This window comes from Microchirus variegatus (assembly GCF_963457635.1).
Source record: "Microchirus variegatus genome assembly, chromosome: 1".
Lineage (NCBI taxonomy): Eukaryota > Metazoa > Chordata > Actinopteri > Pleuronectiformes > Soleidae > Microchirus > Microchirus variegatus.
In genome coordinates this window covers 39,650,227-39,671,448 of record NC_139802.1, presented here as the reverse complement: position 1 = coordinate 39,671,448, position 21,222 = coordinate 39,650,227, and the positions used below count along the sequence as shown (strand labels likewise).

Sequence of the window (21,222 nt, the reverse complement as noted above, 5' to 3'; positions counted from 1 at the left end):
ATGTTGTCTGTGTCGCTTTCGTTTGTGTGTTTTGCCGCATTCGCTGTACCAGGGTCGTGCTGTCTATGAAGCGAGTATCAGACCGGTGACGGAGAATGCTGTCCGATGTGCCAAGAAGGCACATTTGTTGGAAGAGATTGCAACGAAGGTGGCGGCACTCGCTGCAACAATTGCGAGGAGGGGACGTTCACGAACCGACCAAACGGGGAACACAGGTGTTTCCCGTGCACTTCCTGTGTTTCGGCCGACGGTCTTTTAGTCAAGCGGGCGTGTACGGCAACGACCGACACGGTTTGCGACGTTTCGAGTGGCTACATGTGCAAATCCGGGTCTGATCGCACAGGATGTAGCCTGGCACAGAAACATTCACGCTGTGCTGCTGGCCAGCAGATAAACGAAACAGGAACCAGGGAAACGGACACCGTGTGCGAGGATTGTCAGCACGGATATTTCTCAAATGACGGTGTCAAGTGCTTGGCTTGGACAAGGTGCTCAAAGCCCGACAACGTGGTCAGACGCGGAGACTCGCGTAGCGACGTCGTCTGCAGGGAACCATTGCCCGATCATGGCTCGAGTTACCATGACTGTCCACCTCTTGTGATATTTATAAATATTTGTATATTTTTCTGTTGCTACATGCACTGATCAGTTACATGAAAACAGAGAACCGGTGTAAATATCATGGGTGATCAGTACATGCATACACAATATTGAGCTCTACACTTGCCCAGTATAAAATGCAAGACCATTTCAACTATTAGCTGCAATTAGCAATAGTCAGTTTGACTGTTCAATGAAAAAACGACTTGTTTAACAGTTTTATTACGACAAGAAATAAAGTATGTCATGAAGTATCAATCCTGGTTTATTCAACGAAACAAGGCTGCCATTAAAGAGACAAACTGAGAAACCGAAAGCTCATAATTTTATGAAAGTGATTTATTTATTTATTTAATCGGGTAAAAGATCCATTGAGATGAAGATCTTATTTACAAGAGTGACCTGGCCAAGAGGTCAGTAGCACACGTCTTCATAAATATGACAAATACAAAAAACACATTACAAACAATACATTAAAAATAAAAACAAAAAAGTGCAAACAAGTTAGAATGAACGCTTCTCATGAAATTAGTTCAAAGCCTGTATATCTGTACAATGACCTCACTGTGCATTGAACTAATCTACACTATATACACAATATAAACAAACAATTTCTTAACTTTATTTTAATTAGGATTACTTTCTTTCAACAAGTACCTCCTTGTATGGGGTAAATTTGCAAAATATAATGACACATTTTTTTTAATCTACTGTAATACAAACAGAAATTTGTCAAAATAAAATCACAGAAAAAAAACAAACAAGACAGACATTAATAAGGTTTTCTATGGTACAATATTCACATAGTTGGTATACAAACAAAAATGTATCTTATCATTAGGATTTGAAAAAGGTGTTGAACTCCAGTCAGAAAATGGTTATTTCACAGTTTATAAATGACAAACGCATTTTCAAAAACACTTTCGTAAAGAATATAAATTATACACCGACTATATACACTGACTTTGTATAATGTATACAAAGAAATGCATTATGCATTCAAAAATCCTTACGCGACCTGGGACACTGCTCGCCCCGCCAGACGCTAAGGCTTCAGCAGTGAGGAGTAAAACAGTTGCTTCTCTATAAACAGATGCACAGGTCAGCTCCAAGAAATAAATAAAAGTGCAAAAAGCACCAGTGCAAGATGCACCATGAACACTGACCTGTGCATCACAAACAAAAAGATATACAAATATACACAGTTCATGGTCTGCAAATGTTCTCCTCCAAGCCTGAGTTTGACACAAGTCCCGGTGCAAGACGCGACCTGGGAAACTGCTAGCCCTGCCAGACGCTAAGGCTATAGCTTGGAGTAAAATGTTCAGGAAAAGTGGTTGGAGCCTGCAGGTCCTGTGAGGGGAAACATCCAATCACACGCGCAAGTATCTCCGTGAAGACCAACTGCTGCTCTCTTCCTCACGACTTATCATCTTTCTCTGAGCCTTCGAGTTTGCAATAAACTTGCACAGAACAGACATCATCCTTTGTCCGTCCGCACAGTAGTCACTCACTCTCCAGCGGTTTCTCCTCTCAGAGCCGTCAGAGACGAAGACGGGAGAGATGACTCTGGTCACAGGCTTCCCGTCCACCACGATGTGCTGGACATGGTCCCTGAGTTCCAACACCATGAGCCATCCCCGCGACAAACACCTAGGAATGAGTGGAGTGTAGATGGTGGACAGTGTCACGCTCTCCATGTCGCCGTTTTCCTCCTTCAAGACAATACAAGGTCTCCTCTCAGCTGTGTGGATTGATCCATCATAAGGAATAAAAGGGTATTCCTTGGAGCCTGTGCAGAGGTTGTGATACAGGCTCAGGATGGAGTCTTTCAAGGAGAGGACGTCGGTGCGGCTCAGAGGTACCATCGTCATGTTGGCGACGCAGAGCTTCAGGAATTTCCTCATCACAGGTAAATCAGCAGCTGAGAGAGAAGAAAAGGAGAAGAAAAACAATAGCCACGTGAGTCTGGATGACATAATTAGACTCATTACAGCCTGGATTCATAAATCAAAACAATGCATTTCGATGAAAACGTACATGAACATTTTCAGCAGGCTGTACATCTAAGACCTGGTGTCCACATGCGTGGACATTGCATTTTGTGTTGTCTATGCTATAAAACTTAATTCATCATAAAATGGGCCTGATGTCCATGAACGTGGACACTTAGACTGCCATCTAGTGGTCTCAGAAGAGTAGAACACTCTTTTATCGTGCTGACAACCCAAAATGGGATGTCCACACATCTGAAGTAGTTTGATAAATTATTAAATAATAATAATAATAATAATAATAATAATAAGAAACACAACTCTTTGATTCAAACCTTAAAACAAGGTATCTGATTTCAGCTTCTTAAATGTGAAAATGTACAATTGGGAATCAGGTAAACAGCAAGGCTGTGTGTGTGTGTGTGTGTGTTCAGCTGTACCTCAATAAACGTTATTTACTCTTATTAAATGCATATCTAATGTTTAATAAAGTAATTGCAGTTAATATGATTGTTATGTTTTAGCAGGAAAAGCACAGGTTTTATAATGTCATAATATGACATTAATAATGTTCAGTTCATGCACATTAGCTAAATTCATTTGATTATTTACACCTGTGACCGTGACCTGTAAAATAGCAGCTGTGTAAAGGGCCCATCTTGTTCAACACTGACGTCAACACTGACGTCACACTGACGTCACACTGACAACGGCGCGCATTCAAATCAAAACTTTTATTTAAAAATTCAACGTTCGCCATCTTTTATCAATTTTTTTTTTACAACAATACAACAATACGTTTAACGCGGGTGCGGTGGTTGTATTTAACGTTTAAACTAAACTTAATCAAAAATAATCAACTAATAATAATATATTATACAGAAAACACTCCGTGCGCACAAACCTCTGCTAAAGCTAATTAGCTTCCCCACAGATAAACCAGGTCAAACACATAACTGACGGAGGTGCTAACACAAACATTATCATACATATTAAATAATTCTTATTTTTTGGTTCATGTTCTTGTTGTTTGCGGCACTAAATCGGAACATGCATGTTACTTACCATAACGGTCAACAAAATAATCAACTAATAATAATATATTATACAGAAAACACTCCGTGAGCACAAACCTCTGCTAAAGCTAATTAGCTTCCCCCCACACACACTCACAGACAGATAAACCAGGTCAAACACATAACTGACGGAGGTGCTAACACAAACATTAACATACATATTAAGTAATTCTTATTTTTTTGTTCTTTTGCGGCACAAAATCGGAGCAAACATGGTACTTACCATAACGGTCGTCCAGCACTTTGGAGACGCCGATCGTCAGCATGTGTTTCTCCCGGTTGAAACACGTAGGACCCATGGCTCCTGCGCAGAACGCTCTCTCCAACAATAAATGGCAAATACTCTGTATTAATAAAGCACTTTTCTAGTCTCGATGTCCACACAAAGCTGCTTTACACTCAGTAGTATGCGCCTGCAATGCCGGAGACAGAAGTTGGATGCACCAGTAGTTTCCACCACAGATTTGTCCAACTGTCCACCACCTGATCGCGGCTCACCTTTATAGACTTTGACTACGTCATCACGGGTCACCATGACAACCTGAGGTGTTATGACAGAAAGTTATTACATTTACATTTTTAAATGTTAAATTATTATAATTATTAACATCGTCATTATTATTATTGTTATTATTATTATTATTAATAATAGTGACGATGTTAATAATGATAATAATGTTGTTATTACTTTTTTATTAATTTTGGTGATTTATTAAATTTTTTACGATTGAAACTCACGACAGCCGCGCAGCGTCAGTGGGATTCACAGAGCAAATAGTAATAAACAACAACAAAAAAACAGGGGGAGGGCGGTTATAAACAAATGGGAATACAAAATAACGATTAGGATTTTTTTTTATTTTGCGTTCACACGAAACAAAGCAAAACAAAAAATATACAGCTACAAATAATAATAATAATAATACATGAGGATAAATACTGAGTCTGGTGGTAGTGAATTTATTCAGATTTTTTATAAAAAGCCACGTTGATGAAACCTTTAAGAACAAAGAGTGTTTTTGTTTCAAGTAATACAAAGTATATATCTGTACAATGACCTCACTGTGCATTGAACTAATCTACACTATATACACAATATAAACAAACAATTTCTTAACTTTATTTTAATTAGGATTACTTTCTTTCAACAAGTACCTCCTTGTATGGGGTAAATTTGCAAAATATAATGACACATTTTTTTTAATCTACTGTAATACAAACAGAAATTTGTCAAAATAAAATCACAGAAAAAAAAACAGGACAGACATTAATAAGGTTTTCTATGGTACAATATTCACATAGTTGGTATACAAACAAAAATGTATTTTATCATTAGGATTTGAAAAAGGTGTTGGCCTCCAGTCAGAAAATGGTTATTTCACAGTTTATTAATGACAAACGCATTTTCAAAAGCACTTTCGTAAAGAATATAAATTATACACCGACTATATACACTGACTTTGTATAATGTATACAAAGAAATGCATTATGCATTCAAAAATCCTTGCCGCAATAACGAAAATGTGTTTGTCACTTTAACAAATTCAGCTTAAATTCACTGTAGCAAAAATAATAGAACTGCCTTTTTGTCATAAACAAACCTATAGAGAGACAACTTTACAACTAAATCCTTTCTCTCTCCACCTCTCTGTGCCCTTTAACCCTCTTCCACTTCAGTAAAAATATCACTGAGGAAGTACTGAGACACATTGGTGGGCTCCTCCTCTATGACGCTGCTCTCTGGACTTTGCTGAGGAGTTGAAACCTGAAACAAAGAACAACAAAGCTGCAATTAAACTCCTTCTGTGTGTAAAAGTTGCAGTGAACGAAGACGACGTCCTTTACCTCTGTACACTGAGAAGTGCTCGGGATGGGGTCTGACCGCTGTTGACTGTGATCAGTGTTCTGCTGAATAACATCCACCTCTAAAGCTGCTGACGTGGTAGACGCCGAGTGGATTTCCTCTGGCTGCCGTGACGAACCGGCTGAGGCAGCGACGTGGAGTGGCGGTGAAGCTGCAGGCGACGGCTTGGAATGTTTTCTCCTCGTTTGCGGAGTTTTGACTTTCGAGCCCTTGGAAGCTGCTTTGCCAGAGGAGGGATCGCTTGAAGGAGTGTTGCTGAGATAAAAGAAAGGAATTAGGCCATTTGTCCAAAAGGTTGTATATTTTGTTATGTTGTATTATTTCCTCACCTGCTCCCTTTCCTCGTTGCAGCCCTTGGAGTTTGCGTTCGTGCTCCTGTGCGGCGGCCATCTTCGGGACCCTTCTCACCTGCTGGAGACTCCTTTTCAGTGTTTTCAGGTTCGTCGCTTCTTTCCTGTGGTTCAGTGAGAAGGTCGCTGCCGGCAGAGCCTTCTGGCTGCACGGAAGGTCCTGGAAGTTCAGAGTCCAAGTTGGCGTTTTCAGACTTGCTGGCACGCGTCCTTCTCACAGTATGAGGTTTAACCTGGGGCTTGGCTGGTTCGTAAAGAGAAGCATGCATGAAGAAATAGAAGTTTGCAGACAGTGTATGATGTTTACATTTTTCATACCTCTTCTTCCAGTTCCTGTTAGACTCTGCTTTGTAGGGGGACTTCCAGTCTTGTTGTCATCTACAGTTTCTTGTAATTTTGAGGGCTGCACTGCTGTTTTCTCTGTTCCACAAAACACACAAAAAAAATCAACATTAACGACCACTCCTGTGACAAGTCTTGAGCTTAAAATCTTTTTTATTCTTTACCCAGTGGATCCACTTGATTCTCAATGATCGGATCCTGGTGTGGACAGAAAAACAAATGAGACAAATGCAGATATTTTGCAAACAAAAGTGGTTCTTTGCAACGTGACTTACAGTATTGTCAGCCGAGTCCAACCACACATCTTTTAAACTGAAAAAGCCCATTTCACTTATTACTTCTGTGGACGTGGACACAGGGTCACCTTCTCCTGCAGGTGTCGAACTCTCTCCAGAAACACTGCTGTGGAAGAAGGAGAACTGAGCAAAGTGGTCTCCATGCCTGCATGGGTGACTAGAGGAAGGCGCACACACCTCTGTTGCTGTATCGATGTCTCTCCAACGAAAGGGACAGGCTCTGCTGCAGGTTCCACCAACTCCCCCGATGAGTCGACCGGGATCTCGGTAAGTGAGAGGATGAAAAACGGCTCATCTTGATCCGAAGGCACCTGCTCTGATGTCACTGAGGACGGACGAGAGAGGTTTTCACAAAAGCGCCAGCGTTTATGCCGCGTGCAGGCGAGCGGAACGTCGTCCATGTTCTACTTACTGTGGGGGAAAAGCGTGAGACGCGGATGACTTTGGGTCTCTCCCTCTGTCGTTAGCATTGGTGTATTCTATGAAGGAATCAGAGGTTATAGATTAGAGCTTCACCTTGAACAAGGTCACACAATTGTTCATTTGATATTATACTAAAACGGGTAAGGATCCATTCGCACGTTCACTCCAGGTACTAGGTTTCCTTCCACAGTCCAAAAACATGCAGATTTGGGGATTAGGTGAATTAGTTACTCTAAATTGCCCGTAGGTGTGAGTGAATGGAAAAAATATCACTTTACACTTTAATTAGAGCTGAAACAATCAATTACTAGATTAATCATCAACTATTTTGATAATGTATCATCGGTTTGAAGCTGTTTTCATTATTAAAACAAGATTTCTGATTGTTTTTGCTTCCTAAATGTGACAAAAAAATCATTAAACATGAATAATTTTGGTTTGTGGACAAAACATGACATTCGACAAGATCATAATTTCCAGGTTTGACAAACACCGATCGATGTTTTTTAAAGTTTTCTGACATTTCATGGACCAAACGATTAATCGAGAACATAATCAATAGATTATTAAACTACAAAAATAATCGTTAGTTGCAGCTCTAGCTTTAGTTATGTGTAGGAATGAGATACATAACTTGTGGCCACTCACTGATCGTACATGCGAGGCAGTTGTTTTGTACTAAATGAGCTGGATGAACAACACTGAGCAGCAGGATCCACATGTATATAGAAAAGCTTAAGAAGCATTTCAATACACAAAGAAATTTAAACATAAAGCATGCCCCATACATATAGATCAATGTCTTACTTCAGAGGACGTGTCCAGTACTTGTGTCAAACATCCCAAAGGAGATGCAGCATCATTTGAAGAGGGTGGATCAATCATTTGTGTCAAGCGCCCCAGCAAGGACTCATTTGGAGGACACTCTGGTTTACTATGCGTCTCAATAGCCCCCTCTACTGGTTCTAGCGTGTCAGGTTGTAATTTTGACACAGGGTCATGGGAAACTGAAGCATCCCCGTCTTTAGAATCTGATAAAGAAAAAAAAAAAGAACATTAGTGGTGGGAATCCCAAAACTCTGCTATGCATTTATGTGGATAACACAACTTTAATATCACGGTGTCAAACCTGCTTCTGATTGTGTGGAGTTCTGGACCTGGGTTCGCAGAGGTCGACTGCCGCGGCCCAAGTTGGGTTTGGGTTTAATAAGCCTGCTTCTCCGAGTTTGCAGGGCTTCTTTGGAAGACTTGGAGGAATCGGACAGAGCCGAGTGTGCGGGGTCAGTGCTTTAAGTAGGGTTAAAATGAATAAAAATAAAGTTACATGAGAGTTGGCAAATTCTTATATCATATGAGATTGTAAATAAAAACTATTTAAAAAATAATCTTACCTTTGGGCAGAGTGAAGTTTGTCATTTGATGTTTGTTCAGCGTCACCAGTTTCTATAGAAAGCTGCGTCTCATTAGAAAACAGAGGCAACTCTGTCCTTGATACTGTGTGGCCATCTCCTGAAGCTACAGTTGAATTATCTGGTGGTTGGGTATTCAACATTTTATGTCCTGTGGATTCCCTCTCAAGTGTGGACATTTCACTGCTTTTATTGTCAATAACTGAATCTATCTGAATCTCAGCATCCCCGGATGTTGGCGTGGAAATAACATGAGAGGACATGCTCTTATCATGTGTGCTGGCAAGTCTCTTTTCAGACTCATCAAGTGCAGATTGTGTTGTGTCTGTACGGTTTAGTTCTGTTTGTGAATTGTCCACGGGTTGTTTTTCTAAGGTTACACTTGAAGAGCTGATACTCTGAGGCTCTGGCTTTGTCCGTACAGGTCTGGTGGATGACCCAACATTGGGTTTGACCTTGGGAAAGTGTCTTCTTCTTTGAGGTGCTTTTGATTCTGAACTGTCTGAGCTGCTGTTAAGTGCAAGCTCTGTCTTTTGTTTCATAGTTGCAGGTAATTCCTCTGTGGTATTCTGAGTAGTGCATGTCTCCAATGATGACACTGAAACTGAAGAAGTGTTAGTGCTTTCCTTTGGTTTTACAGGAAGGTTGACAGTGCAAATTGGCAGAGCATCTACCTCTGCTGCTGCATTGTCAGTGGATCCAGACTTTGAAGTTGGGCTGGAGGGTCTCTCCTCAAGCTGTGCAGGTATTACTTGAGGTTTAGACTCAACAGTTCTTGATGACTGAACTAGGTTTGGTTTGGGTTTGACTTTAAGGAATCGGCCTCTCCTAGGCTGACAAACGGTTGTAACTTCACCTCCTCGTTTTGGACTTACAGGTGTAACACGTGTTAAATTATCGTCACTGCTCTTTTGGAGTGGAGCTACATCTTGTCCAGTTTGTGTTTCTGTGGGAGCCGAGTCAGGTGTCAGGAGGTTACCACTACTCTCAGTTGTGTCATCTGTGGATGCTTTGCTGTTGGGTTCATTCACTCCAACAGTGTTCGTCTGACCGACAAGCTCGCCATCTGTCCTTTTCCCCTTTTCAGTTGTAGACATTTCCTTTGTGGTCGCAGGAGAAGAGCCAAAATCGAAAGATGTAACCAAGACTGAAGGAGGCTCAGCTATTTGACTTTGGTTTTCAGAAGATGTCAAGTTTATTTCTTGTTCAATCTGTACTTCTGTCTTTTCAGGAAGTTCTGAGATTGGTGTTGGATTGGAGTCTTTTGTCGTTTGAGGTACGAGTCGGGCAGTTCTTGATCTCTGTGGTACGAGTGGTTTGGGTTTGACTTTCTGTGATCTACTTCTTCTAGGCTGGCAAGTAGATGAAACTTCGTTCTGTTCTTTCTGACCGACGGATACGTCTACAGGTGTGACATGCGTGGCAGGATCTTTACTGCTCTCCGTCACTGCAGCTAAGCCTTGTCCGGCTTGTGATTCTGTAGCAGCCGAGTCAGATGTCACAGGGATATCACTACTCTCAGTTATTTCATTTTGAGCTGGCCTTTTCTGATCTGTGGTTGCAGATGTTGACCCTGTGTCTTCAATATTGGGTTCAAAAGAAACAGAGGACACCTGACCAATATGCCCGTCTTTTGTTCCAGCTACAGCTGAGACAAATGTCACCAGGTCAACACTGCTCTCAGCTGGTTTATCTTGAGTTGATCCTTTTTCATCAATAGTTGCAGATGTTGACCCTGTGTCTCTGCTGCTGGATTTAAAAGGAACATCGTTGAGACTCTGGTTTTCAGAGCCACTGTGACCTGATGTTACAGCCAAATGCAACTGACCAACAAGTCCATCGTCAGTCCTTTTCTCCTCCTCAGTTTTAGACAATTCCATTGTGGGTGACAAAGTAGACTCTGGATCAGAGGATGACATTAAAGCTGTAGCAGGACCAACGCTGTGACTTGGCTTTTCAGGAGAAGTTCCACAATCTCCTTCTGGTTCGATCTCTACTATTGACTTTTCTTGGATTTTCAAGATTGGTGTTGGGTTGGAGTCTTTCTCTGCAGAGCCTTTTTTGTCTTTTGTTCGAGATGCGAGTAGAGCAGTTCTTGACGTCTGTGGTATGTTTGGTTTGGGTTTGACCTTTTGGTATCGACTGCTTCTGGACTGAGAAACAGATGTGGCATCACTGACTTCTTTCTGTCTTACAGATATATCTGTTACATGTGTAACAGGATCTTCACTGGTCTCTGTCACTGCAGCCAAGTCATGTCCAGCTTGTGATTCTGTAGCAGTCGAGTCAGATGTCACACAAATATCAGTATTCTCAGTCATTTCACTTTGAGTAAGCGATTTCTGATCCGTGGTAGCAGATGTTGACCCCCTGTCTTCGTTGATGGGTCCAAAAGAAACACTCTGGCCTGATGTTGAAGCAACAGAGAACATGTGACCAATATGCCCGTCATCTGTTCTTTTCTCCTTTTCACTTGCAGGTAATCCCAGAGTGGTTGAAAGCGTTGAGACTGAATCACACGACGGTACCACAGCTTTCAAGACTGGTGTTGGGTTGTCGTCTTTCTCGACACAGTCTTTTGTTGTTTGAGGAGTAGAACGAGGGGTTCTTGGTGTCTGTGGAATGTTTGGTTTTGGTTTAACTTTTTGGATACGATTTCTTCTTGACTGGCAATATGTTTTAACTTCACGTTCTGCTTTGTGGAGAACAGGTAAATCATCTACAGGTGTGACATGTGTGGCAGGATGCTCCCTGCTCTCTTGTCCAGCTTGTGATACTGTTACAGCTGAGCGAGATGTTAGCAGGTCAACACTACTCTCAGCTGGTTTATCTTGGGTTGATCCTTTTTCATCAATAGTTGCAGATGTTGACCCCGTGTCTCTGCTACTGGGTTTAAAAGGAACATCATTGAGACTCTGGTTTTCAGAGCCACTGTGACCTGATGTTGCAGCAAAATGCAACTGACCAACAAGTCCATCATCAGTCTTAATCTCCTCCTCAGTTGTAGACAATTCCATTGTGGGTGACAAAGTAGACTCTGGATCACATGATGACATTAAAGCTGTAGCAGGACCAACACTGTGACTTGGTTTTTCAGGAGAAGTTCCACAATCTCCTTCAGGTTTGATCTCTTCTATTGCCTTTTCTTGGATTTTTGAGATTGGTGTTGGGTTGGAGTCTTTCTCTGCAGAGCCTTTTTTGTCTTTTGTTCTAGATGCGAGTCGAGCAGTTCTCGATGTCTGTGGTATGTTTGGTTTGGGTTTGACTTTTAGGAATCGACTGCTTCTAGACTGAGAAACAGATGTGGCATCACTCACTTCTTTCTGACTGACAGATATATCCTCAACAGGTGTGACATGTGTGGCAGGATCTTCAGTGCTCTCCGTCACTGCAGCTAAGTCATATCCTGCTTGTGATTCCGTAGCAGCCAAGTTCGATGTCACAGAAATGTCAGTGTTCTCAGTCATTTCATTTTGAGGAAGCAATTTCTGATCTGTGGCAGCAGATGTCGACCCTGTGTCTTTGTTGATGGGTTCAAAAGAAATATCAGAAAAGATCTGTTTTTCTGAAACACTCAGGTCCGATTTTGAAGCAACAGAGAATACCTGACCAATATGGCCGTCATCTGTTCTTTTCTCCTTTTCACTTGTAGGTAATTCCTGAGTTGTTGAAAGCGTAGAGGCTGAATCACATGATGATTCCACAGCTTTCAAAACTGGTGTTGGATTGTAGTCATTCTCTACACAGTCTTTTGTTGTCTGAGGAGTAGAACGATGGGTTCTTGATGTCTGTGGAATGTTTGGTTTGACTTTTTGCAATCGATTTCTTCTCGACTGGCAAGAAGTTTTGCCTTCACTTTCTGCTTTCTGAAGAACAGGTACATCATCTACAGGTGTGACATGATGCTCCTTACTCTCTTGTCCAGCTTGTGATACTGTTACAGCTGAGAGAGATGTCACCAGGTCAACACTACTCTCAGCTGGTTGATCTTGAGTTGCTCCCTTTTCATGTATAGTTGCAGATGTTGACCCTGTGTCGCTGCTACTGGGTTTAAAAGAAACATCAGAGAGACTCTGGTTTTCAGAGCCACTTTGACCTGATGTTGTTGCAGCAAAATGCAACTGACCAGCAATTCCATCATCTATCCTTTTTTCCTCAGTTGAAGACAATTCCATTGTGGGTGACAAAGTAGACTCTGGATCGAATGACGATACTAAAGCTGGAGCAGGACCAGTGCCATGACTTGTTTTTTCAGGAGAAGTTCCACACTTTTCTTCCGGTTCAAGCTCTACCATTGCTTTTTCTTGGAAATTCGGAAAGATCCGTGTCGAGTCATTCTCTGCAGAGTCTTTTGCGTCTTGTGTTTGAGGTGTTAATCGAGCAGTTCTTGACGTCCGTGGTATGTTTGGTTTGGGTTTGACTTTTTGCAATCGACTGCATCTAGACTGAGAAGTCACTTCTTTCTGACCGACAGGTAAATCTTCTGCAGGTGTGACAAAAGCAGCAGTATGTTGACTTATTGGGGACAGTGGGACAGAATCTGTGTTGGACCCTTGTTCGGCTTGCGTTTCACTGGTTGACTCAGATGTGGACTGAGTGTCTCTGTTGACTCGTTTCCCACTTTCTTCAAACTGGGCATCAGAAAAGCAGTGACTCTGGCTTTCTGAGATACTCTGATCTGATGTCACTGCACTGGATCCTTCCTGAGAGAACAACTGCTTTTCTGCAAGCTTTACTTTAGTACAAGAAATGTCATCTATTGAGGAAGTTGAAGAAAATTCTGGTAGGTGAGGGATCGTTTCTTCGGGAATGGACCATGTCTCTGTGACTTGGTGATGGTTTGCAGTTTCCGAGTTGCTCTCAGCTGCTCTTGTGTCTGGTGGTTGGGATTTAGGCTGTGCAGACTTTGAGCTCCGGTCCAGGTTAGGTTTAGGTTTCACTTTGGATAAGCGTCCTTTTCTGGTCTGTGGATAATTTTGTTTCGAACTTTCTGTCTCCAATTGTAAACTGGGATCAGTTGTTGCCGCATCGCACGTCTGATCACTGGTTTTAATCATGGGAATACAACTACTGTCTGCTATTGCATGTTGCTGCTCAACAGTAACACACGTCTCTGATGTTTCAGTGTCTCCAAGACCAAACATAAGAAGAGTGTCATTGCTTGCCTCTTGAAAAGCAGCTTCTTCCAGGTGTTGCCCAGTTTGTTTTGCACTGACTGACAATATCTCTGCAGTGAAACAAGTAGAAACATTACAAAGGTATTGTAAATTGATTGAATACAATAAATACAATACCAATCTGAAGAATATTGTGGGGTAAGAGACAGCTCTTACCGGTTGAGTGTTCTTGTGCGGCTAACTGATTTTGTGCCGTCTGGGGCAAATGAGTTGGGTTACCAATGGCCAACAGGGTTTGAGCAGCCTCATTGTAGCTCTCGTCTTCACATACTGAAATTAAAAATATTAACTTGAATGAAAAGCATCTTTTTCAAAATATGAGTAATCCACGACCAGCACTTCAACATACCTTCTTTGTGTTCTGAAGAAAGGAAGTCTATAACATCCTGTAAGGGAAATACAGTATGCTGTTAGGTACACATAAGGCTCCTTATGTTGTGAAATGGGATTCAATGTATGGAAAACAGCATTACAGTAGCTTCATATAATTGTCTTTTCTATCAGTGTCTCTGTTAGGTGATTACATCTAGACATAAAATATTTCCGAGTTCATGCAAATTGACAATGTACTAAAATACCAAAGCTGCTAGCATCATTGCTCAAACTCGTATATGAAGCGTTTCTCCATTTAAAGTGTACAAAACAAAGCTGGAAATAATGCCAAGCCATAACATGAGTGTGATTCCACCACAAACCATGTTTAACAACAGAAAAGAGGAGACCGTTAAAAGAAGAGACTGCTTTTCATCAGTCAAATCTGAAAGACTGCATCTACTAAAATCATACACATGTTAAGAGCAACAGGGGTTAATGATTAGATTTTTACTGGTTACCATATTTTAGACACGGCACACTTACAACTAGCAGATCCAACTGATGTTCACATGGTTCAGGTATGCCTGTCTCATTTTGTGCCTGCTCCCAAGAGACACCAGGGCATAGTGCATCTTGGGAGATGCCCAACACATCGGGTATATTGGCCAAGATATCAAGCTAAGAGTGGGATGGGGGAGTCAGAGTGGAGGGTGTGAAATATGGAATGTAAATCCATGCACAAACAAAAACAAATGCACAAAAACCCAAAACATAGTATGTATGCATGTTTTATGAATCATGGAAAATAAAATGAGTGGATGCAGTGCATTTGTGTAAAAAAATAATGTTCTATACCTCCTCCATAGTCTCCTCCACCTGTGAAATCACAGGACGTGGGGAACGCAGGCTGGCAGGCACAAAGACAGGGGCAGTGCCGTCCTCGATGAGACTGCATGCAAACTGCTCCTCTTCTTCCTCCTCTTCTAGCTCTGCGTGATCCTGCTGCTTTTCATCATCCTCGTCATCACCGTATGTTGTCTGAGAGGCTCTGAGGGTGACAAGTTTGGGCTTTTTGGACACTTGGGCTGACTGTTGCTCGGATGTTCTTACTCTCTTGGCTCTGCTTTTGGGCTTAGGCTTGGTAGTGGAAGCAGTGGACACTTTGGGTGAGCCAGGAGTGGCATCAGATGCAGAGGAGTGGGCATCTTCCTTAGCAGGGTAATTCAGTGGCTGGACGGGTTTAGGCATTCTTCCATACCTACAAAACATAGACAGACATTGATCAACAATTCATGCCAATTTATATTGCGATGATTTGTATTTATATAGCACTTTTCTAATATTGATGAGCACTGAATGCTGCTTTACACTACAGTTTTGCCATTCACATACACTTTCCATCACTCATCTTTCCTACCCACTCACACACAGCCATCAGATGCAGGTCAGGAATCAAACCTACAACCTTTGAGTCAAAAGACGACTTGCTCTACCACTGAGCCACAGACAGATGTGGCCAGATGTTTTAATAACAATGTTGGAATGGAAGACGTGAAACATTTCCCAACCTGGTAGGTCTTGGAGGTTGAACACTGGCAGGCTCTTCTTCAGAGGAAACATCACCATCAGCTGACTGCTTCTTACTGGCTTGCCTCAAAGGTGATGATTCTTCATGTACCTACAAATTTAGCAACACATTTAATGAGGCAAAGTGATATTGTACAGAAAGACAGAATGACTCCACAGTGAAGCCGATACAGTAACCTGCTCCTTCGCTGCTCCATCACACACGTCATCGTCTCCATTATCTGGTGTAGCATCGTTGTCCTTTCTCGGGTCTGGAGGAGGTTTTTTACCCCACTTTCGGCCCAAAGATACAAGCGATTTTGGTGCTCTGCCTCGTGAGAGTTGAGCAGGCTTGACAGCCGTGTCCTTGGATGGATTTGCATCCTCAGTCTTTTCGGTTCTGATAATTAGACAATGAGCAACTTAAGATAAATGAAATTCTTTATTAATGGACACATTTGGAATATATTCTCTTACATATCTGAACTTGTATGTTCCTCAGGAAGTGCTGCTTCGGTACCTTCAGGTATGCAAGCCTCATCTGAAAATAAAGGCAATGCAAAATGAAGCCATTATCAGATATCGGCAAAGGCGAGGCACAAAGTGAGGAAAAAACTGGGGTCAAAACTACTTTTTGGGGAACATGGTCCTTACTCATGTTTATTTTATTCCTGATTAAGGAATTATGATTGCATTTATCTGTAGCTCCGCAGCCATTATGTCACGTAAATTGAAAATAAACTGAGATATTCTAGATCAATTTGCAAGAGGGGATTGGTCTGGTGATGCCAGGTAGTTACTTTTCGATCACACTTCAATAAAACTTAAATTGCTCGCTTGGTTTATGTACAAACATACACATCCACCACAGCACAACAATCGTTATTTAATTTGCATGAAATATTGCAATACCCTTCTACCTTGATCAGTGCTCTTTTCACCCTTTTTCCTTTTCCTTTGTTTTGGCTCCTCGTTCGAATCCGCCTGTTTGGTCTTCCTTTTGCGTTGCCTCTTCGGCTTAGAAACAGAGGATTTGCCTTCGTTACAGAGATCCTCGTTCTCTTTCTCTCCCCCCTCCTCATCGTCCAAGTCAGGAACTTCATTGGCATCATCCTCTTCTTCCTCCTCCTCCTCCACATCACTCAGTTTGCTTGTAGCCTTTTTTCCTGTGGAGGAAATGAGACTCTCAAATTGAGACAAAATCATGGAAAACTGCATTTCAGACAGACATCACTATGATTTAAACATGACAAAAATATAGCCAGCAAGTTACCCTTGCTCTTTCTCTTGCTCTTCGTCGGGGCATTCTTCTTCGCAAGTGCCTTAAGTTTCTTTTTGTTTTTCTGATACTCCAGAATTTTTTCGAGCAGCTTGGAAAAATACTCTATGTCCAGTTTACGCCTCTCTCCTACAAAACAGAACACATTCAAGGAGTCATTAGAATATCAACGCCATTTTTTAACAACTCAGTTATTGTTATTCTTACTGAACACTCACTGAAAGCTTTATCAATCCTCCAGGAATTCAGTCTCTCCTCTTTTTTGAATTTGTTCTGGAAATTAAACCCCACGTGATTTAATATACTGTAATGAATAAAAGCACAGAATTGCTTCTTCCCCATCTGTAAATACATTTATTACTGACCTTAATTTCTGCCCGAACTCTGTGAGGAAACAGTTGAGAAATCATGGAAAAGTCTGTCCCCACCATACTAATTGCCAGGAAGAACATGTCCGTCTCTGACGAAGAGCAGAAAATACTGTATTACACACACGTCAACAAAGAAGAACAAGAACAAAAGTTATTTATAAAGAGATTCAAAATCAATATTATTTATGCTAACTCAACCTTCATTGGTCCAGGGTTTCGTGTGGGTCACTGTTTTAAAGCTGGAGTAAGTTGTCGTGGAGCCTCGCTCAAAAATGGGATCTCGTTCCTGTGCTGGGTTTGGTCCTTTTGCTCGTAGGACCTCCACTGTCAAGCTGAGACACAAGTTGAAAGAATATTATTATTTTTATTATCATTAACAACTGTTTTCATCGCCTCTAATATCAAAATAATTCAACAATGTTTCAGTTAATATAAACCTGGATGTCGATAAAGATAACATAAAAAGCTAAATCAACTCACCTCTCTTCATCAATGATCAGTGAACCATCCTCTGCTACTTTGAGCTGGGGGACCATGAGAGATTCATCTTGCTCATCCTCTTCCTCATCCTCCTCCTCCTCACCCATCGGGTTTGCTTCTTTAGGTGGGACAGCAGGTTCTTGGGCGCTCTCTGGAGACCTGTAGGCATTTTATTGCAAACAAAAGGCAGAGGAATCAGTTAAGTGTACCGATTGCCCCTTACCGCTCTGCCTGTTATTGTAATTACGAGCCACTATGGCGCGACAAAGACATTGTTCTCTAAGGTGCCAGCGACACAACTATTCGACAAAGTAAAATTACAGTCGACGCACATCTTTGACCAATTTTGTGGCAGTCGTAATTCATCAATTACATTTATTTGGTGAAACGGCTTAGCATTTTAGTGCACAATGCTCTTCATAAGAAGAAACTGACATTTCTGATGCTAATGCTTTAGCTAAAGCAGCATTTGATTTGGGGTAAGGTCTAAGTTCCATTGTCCAAATGCTGAAGCATGCCCTTGGACTGCTGAAGCGATTACGGTCAAAACTAATTGTTTCCAATTATGTTCCAACTATTTTTTCTTTGTGTCAAACAATGATGACGGCGTCAACTTACTCTTCTCTTCCTGGTGAAGGTGGAACCACAGTCTCATTCTCATTCTCATTCTCCTGACCTGTGTCCTCTAAACTAGATCTGGAAAAAAGTCACACAGACAAGACAATGTTGGCAAATGAGATACAAGATAATCAATAGAAAACATTATCTCATAAAGCAAGAGATAAATAGTTGTCGAAATTGACAAAAGGTTGACAAAATTGCGAAATAGACACTTACGTCATGGGGTTAGACAGAGGGAGATAATGGACAAGGTCGCTCATGGTCATTTTTGAAGGATCTAAAGTGTATTCCTTCACACGAATTTTGGATCTCTTGACTTTCTGCAACATCAAAGTACACAACTCCTTACATTTAATTTCAAAATATGCATAAAAGAACATCCACTTATCTTTGCGGTAAACTAAGCATTGGGGGATGAGGGTGAGCACATACTGACCCTCATCCCCTGTGCTTAGTTTACCACTATTAATTAAATAATAATCTGAACTCACCATGTCTTTTTGTCTCTCCTGTCTGAGTAGCTCTCGAAGTTTTTGGGCCTTTGCCAGCCTCTGTAGATCAGAGGGGTCATTCAGGAGCTTACTTAAAGATGTTGACGGAGCGAGAGTCCGTCCACTCTTAGATGACACTAAAGTCTTGGCCTTCTCTGATAGTTCCACAGTTTCTTTGTCTGGTAGAGAGAAGAGTACTTGAGGTCTGGGAGGAACATCTTTAACTTGGCTCTCTGATTTGCTTTCTGATTGTTTTCCAGCGTCTGGTGTCAGATTAGTTTTTTGTAACAGTTCCTCAGGTAGAGGGACAGCTGGAGGGTCTGAAGAGTCAGAAGGAGTGCGAGTGATTTTGGGTTGCACTTTGGGCTGCTTGCTCTCTTCCGAAGGCCTTCGTCGCCTTGGGGACTGGAGTCCTTGAGGGGCTGCTGTAGTTCCAGTTTGACTGGATGCTGTTGGTTTATCAAGATCTGAGCTGGGCACTTCAACAGGAGTCTCTGACACTGACTTGATGGGGGATTTTGGAGTCCGACCAATGGTAGAGATGCGGCCCGGTGCCACTTTGGGCTTGACAGAAAACCGCTTCCTTCTCTGGACTGCTGCTGAGGAGCTACTACCTTCCACACTGTGGTCACCGCCATCCCTAAAGATTAGAAAAAAATGTTTTTTTAATTAAATGTAAAATACGGCAATCCTTTTGAATTTACCGTATTTTACTCACCCTGATGCTGTACTTGTTACCGGTGGAGTCACAGCAGGTGTGGTTTCCGTCACAGCAGTTGGAGTGCTGCTTGTACTTGTGTCTTTGGGGGTCTCAGTGGCCTCCTGATTTGATGAGGGGGCTTCCTGGGCCGTCGCTGCTGTCGTTCTGCCTGTAGTACCGACATTGGGCCGCACACTAAATCTCGACCGCCGAAACATTTTGACCTACAAATGGGGGGTGGGAGGTGTCAAAACATACATTTCGACAGTAAAATTCAAGTCAAGAGAATTACAACTGCAATGGAAAACATCAGATGTATGACCTATGAGTTTAAAAATCAATGACTAAAACTCACAGTCAGATTAGCAGATTATCTACTACAAGATGCATTAAATAGCCGTATTCTCGCTTGCAAACTTCATAGTTAATTCATAAATCTCAGAAGCAGAGGGATAACAAGAACAAGATACTCATCAGATATTCTGTCATGCTCTTATAGTGTTTTGTATATCAGCTACAATCATGTCAGTTTTGATATTATACAGTAAGTTTTCCAGCCACTATGTTTAACAAGGTTTTTACATTTTTGGCAGATGGTCCTACTTAAAGCTAGTAATGGTAAAAGGGATAATAAATGTCAATATGAGAAATCATGATTAAAATATTAAAATTCCCCCCCCAAAATATGATTCCTTCAGTGTCTATAACTTTATCCTCCACAGCTGGAGAGATCCTCCCTGGACAGGTTGCCTGATCATCCCGGTCCCAACATACAGAGACAAACAACCATTCAATCGATTAACCTCTGCATGTTTTTGGACTGACTTCGAGCCCCGGTTGGAACAAGGGCCCTTCTGCAAGGAGTTTGCATGTCCTCCCTGTGTGTGCGTGGGTTTTCTCCAGGCTCTGCGGCTTCCTCCCACAGTCCAAAAACATGCAGATTTGGGGATTAGGTGAATTGATCACTCTAAATTGACCGTAGGTGTGAGAGTGTGAGTGAATGGTTGTTTGTCTCTATGTGTGGCCCTGCGATGAACTATCCAGGGTGTACCTCGCCTATATGACCTATGTCAGCTGAGATAGAGGCACAGCACCCCCCGCGACCCTCCAGTGGAGGATAAAGCTGATGGGTGGATGGATGGATGGATGTTTTTGGACTGTGGGAGGAAACTGATGTACCTGGAGAAAACTCATGCACACACAGGAAGGTCCTCCCTCAAACAGGGATTCAAACGGTCAACCTTCTTGCTGTGAAGCATTCATAATATGTACTTTTATGGGCATGTACAAGCAAATTAGGCCTTAGTTGTTCTGTACATTTTTTAATGTTGTTGAGGCAGATCTGGAACTCATGAGCAGTGTCACAGGCCTTGTATAATAATATCTGGGGGGGAAGAAATCAAACAGTTTTCTATATTAGGATCATAATACTTATAATAACACTTAATTAATCATTACAGTGTAGTGGCTAATGCAGATTAATGTCACAATCAAAGTGAAACGTGATATGCAGAAGCTTCCCTGCACTACACTCTATTTCATAAATGAATGAGCATACAGAGAGTTTCCAACTAAAACTGTATTGATTGTTTGAGAGGTAGTTAAGTAACAGTATAAACGTGTATAACGGTATACATTTTAATGCAACATCTGTACACTAATGGCTCTGCAAGCGTAGACACAACCTAGCAAAACACAACACACTTCGTGACGGGTGCTAGCCTCAGCGATTGCTTTTACTGACGACACTAGCGACGTTGACAGCCGCATCGAGGACACTAACAGTGAAATAAAAGCACAAATAGTCACAACCAGGTTTAACAAGCAAGGGCATCGCATTAAAACGAGCACAAGACTTTGTGAAGACC

General features: G+C 41.7%; 2 protein-coding genes across 2 annotated transcripts; one reads left to right on the top strand and one right to left on the bottom strand.

Annotated features, from left to right (window-relative positions):
• On the top strand, positions 1–1,885 carry LOC310940790 (tumor necrosis factor receptor superfamily member 14-like; the record flags this gene model as incomplete). Its single annotated transcript, XM_083905795.1, is given in 3 exon segments — positions 1–66; positions 70–510; positions 1,835–1,885. Coding segments are annotated over 3 exon segments (558 nt in total).
• A 2,720-nt stretch (positions 1,886–4,605) lies between these two features.
• Positions 4,606–19,572, bottom strand: LOC310940692 (uncharacterized protein; the record flags this gene model as incomplete). Its single annotated transcript, XM_083905681.1, has 28 exons — positions 4,606–5,435; positions 5,516–5,789; positions 5,864–6,128; positions 6,203–6,304; positions 6,391–6,424; positions 6,502–6,628; positions 6,700–6,847; positions 6,935–7,001; positions 7,753–7,976; positions 8,075–8,232; positions 8,337–13,581; positions 13,688–13,801; positions 13,881–13,917; positions 14,390–14,524; positions 14,702–15,104; positions 15,415–15,524; positions 15,611–15,812; positions 15,890–15,953; positions 16,333–16,578; positions 16,686–16,820; positions 16,910–16,964; positions 17,057–17,151; positions 17,261–17,394; positions 17,543–17,701; positions 18,161–18,238; positions 18,380–18,483; positions 18,655–19,294; positions 19,373–19,572. The coding sequence occupies 28 exons, from the start codon at positions 19,570–19,572 to the stop codon at positions 5,328–5,330; spliced, it is 9,663 nt and encodes a 3,220-aa protein (XP_083761807.1). The 3' UTR covers positions 4,606–5,327.
• Between the last annotated feature and the right edge of the window lie 1,650 nt (positions 19,573–21,222).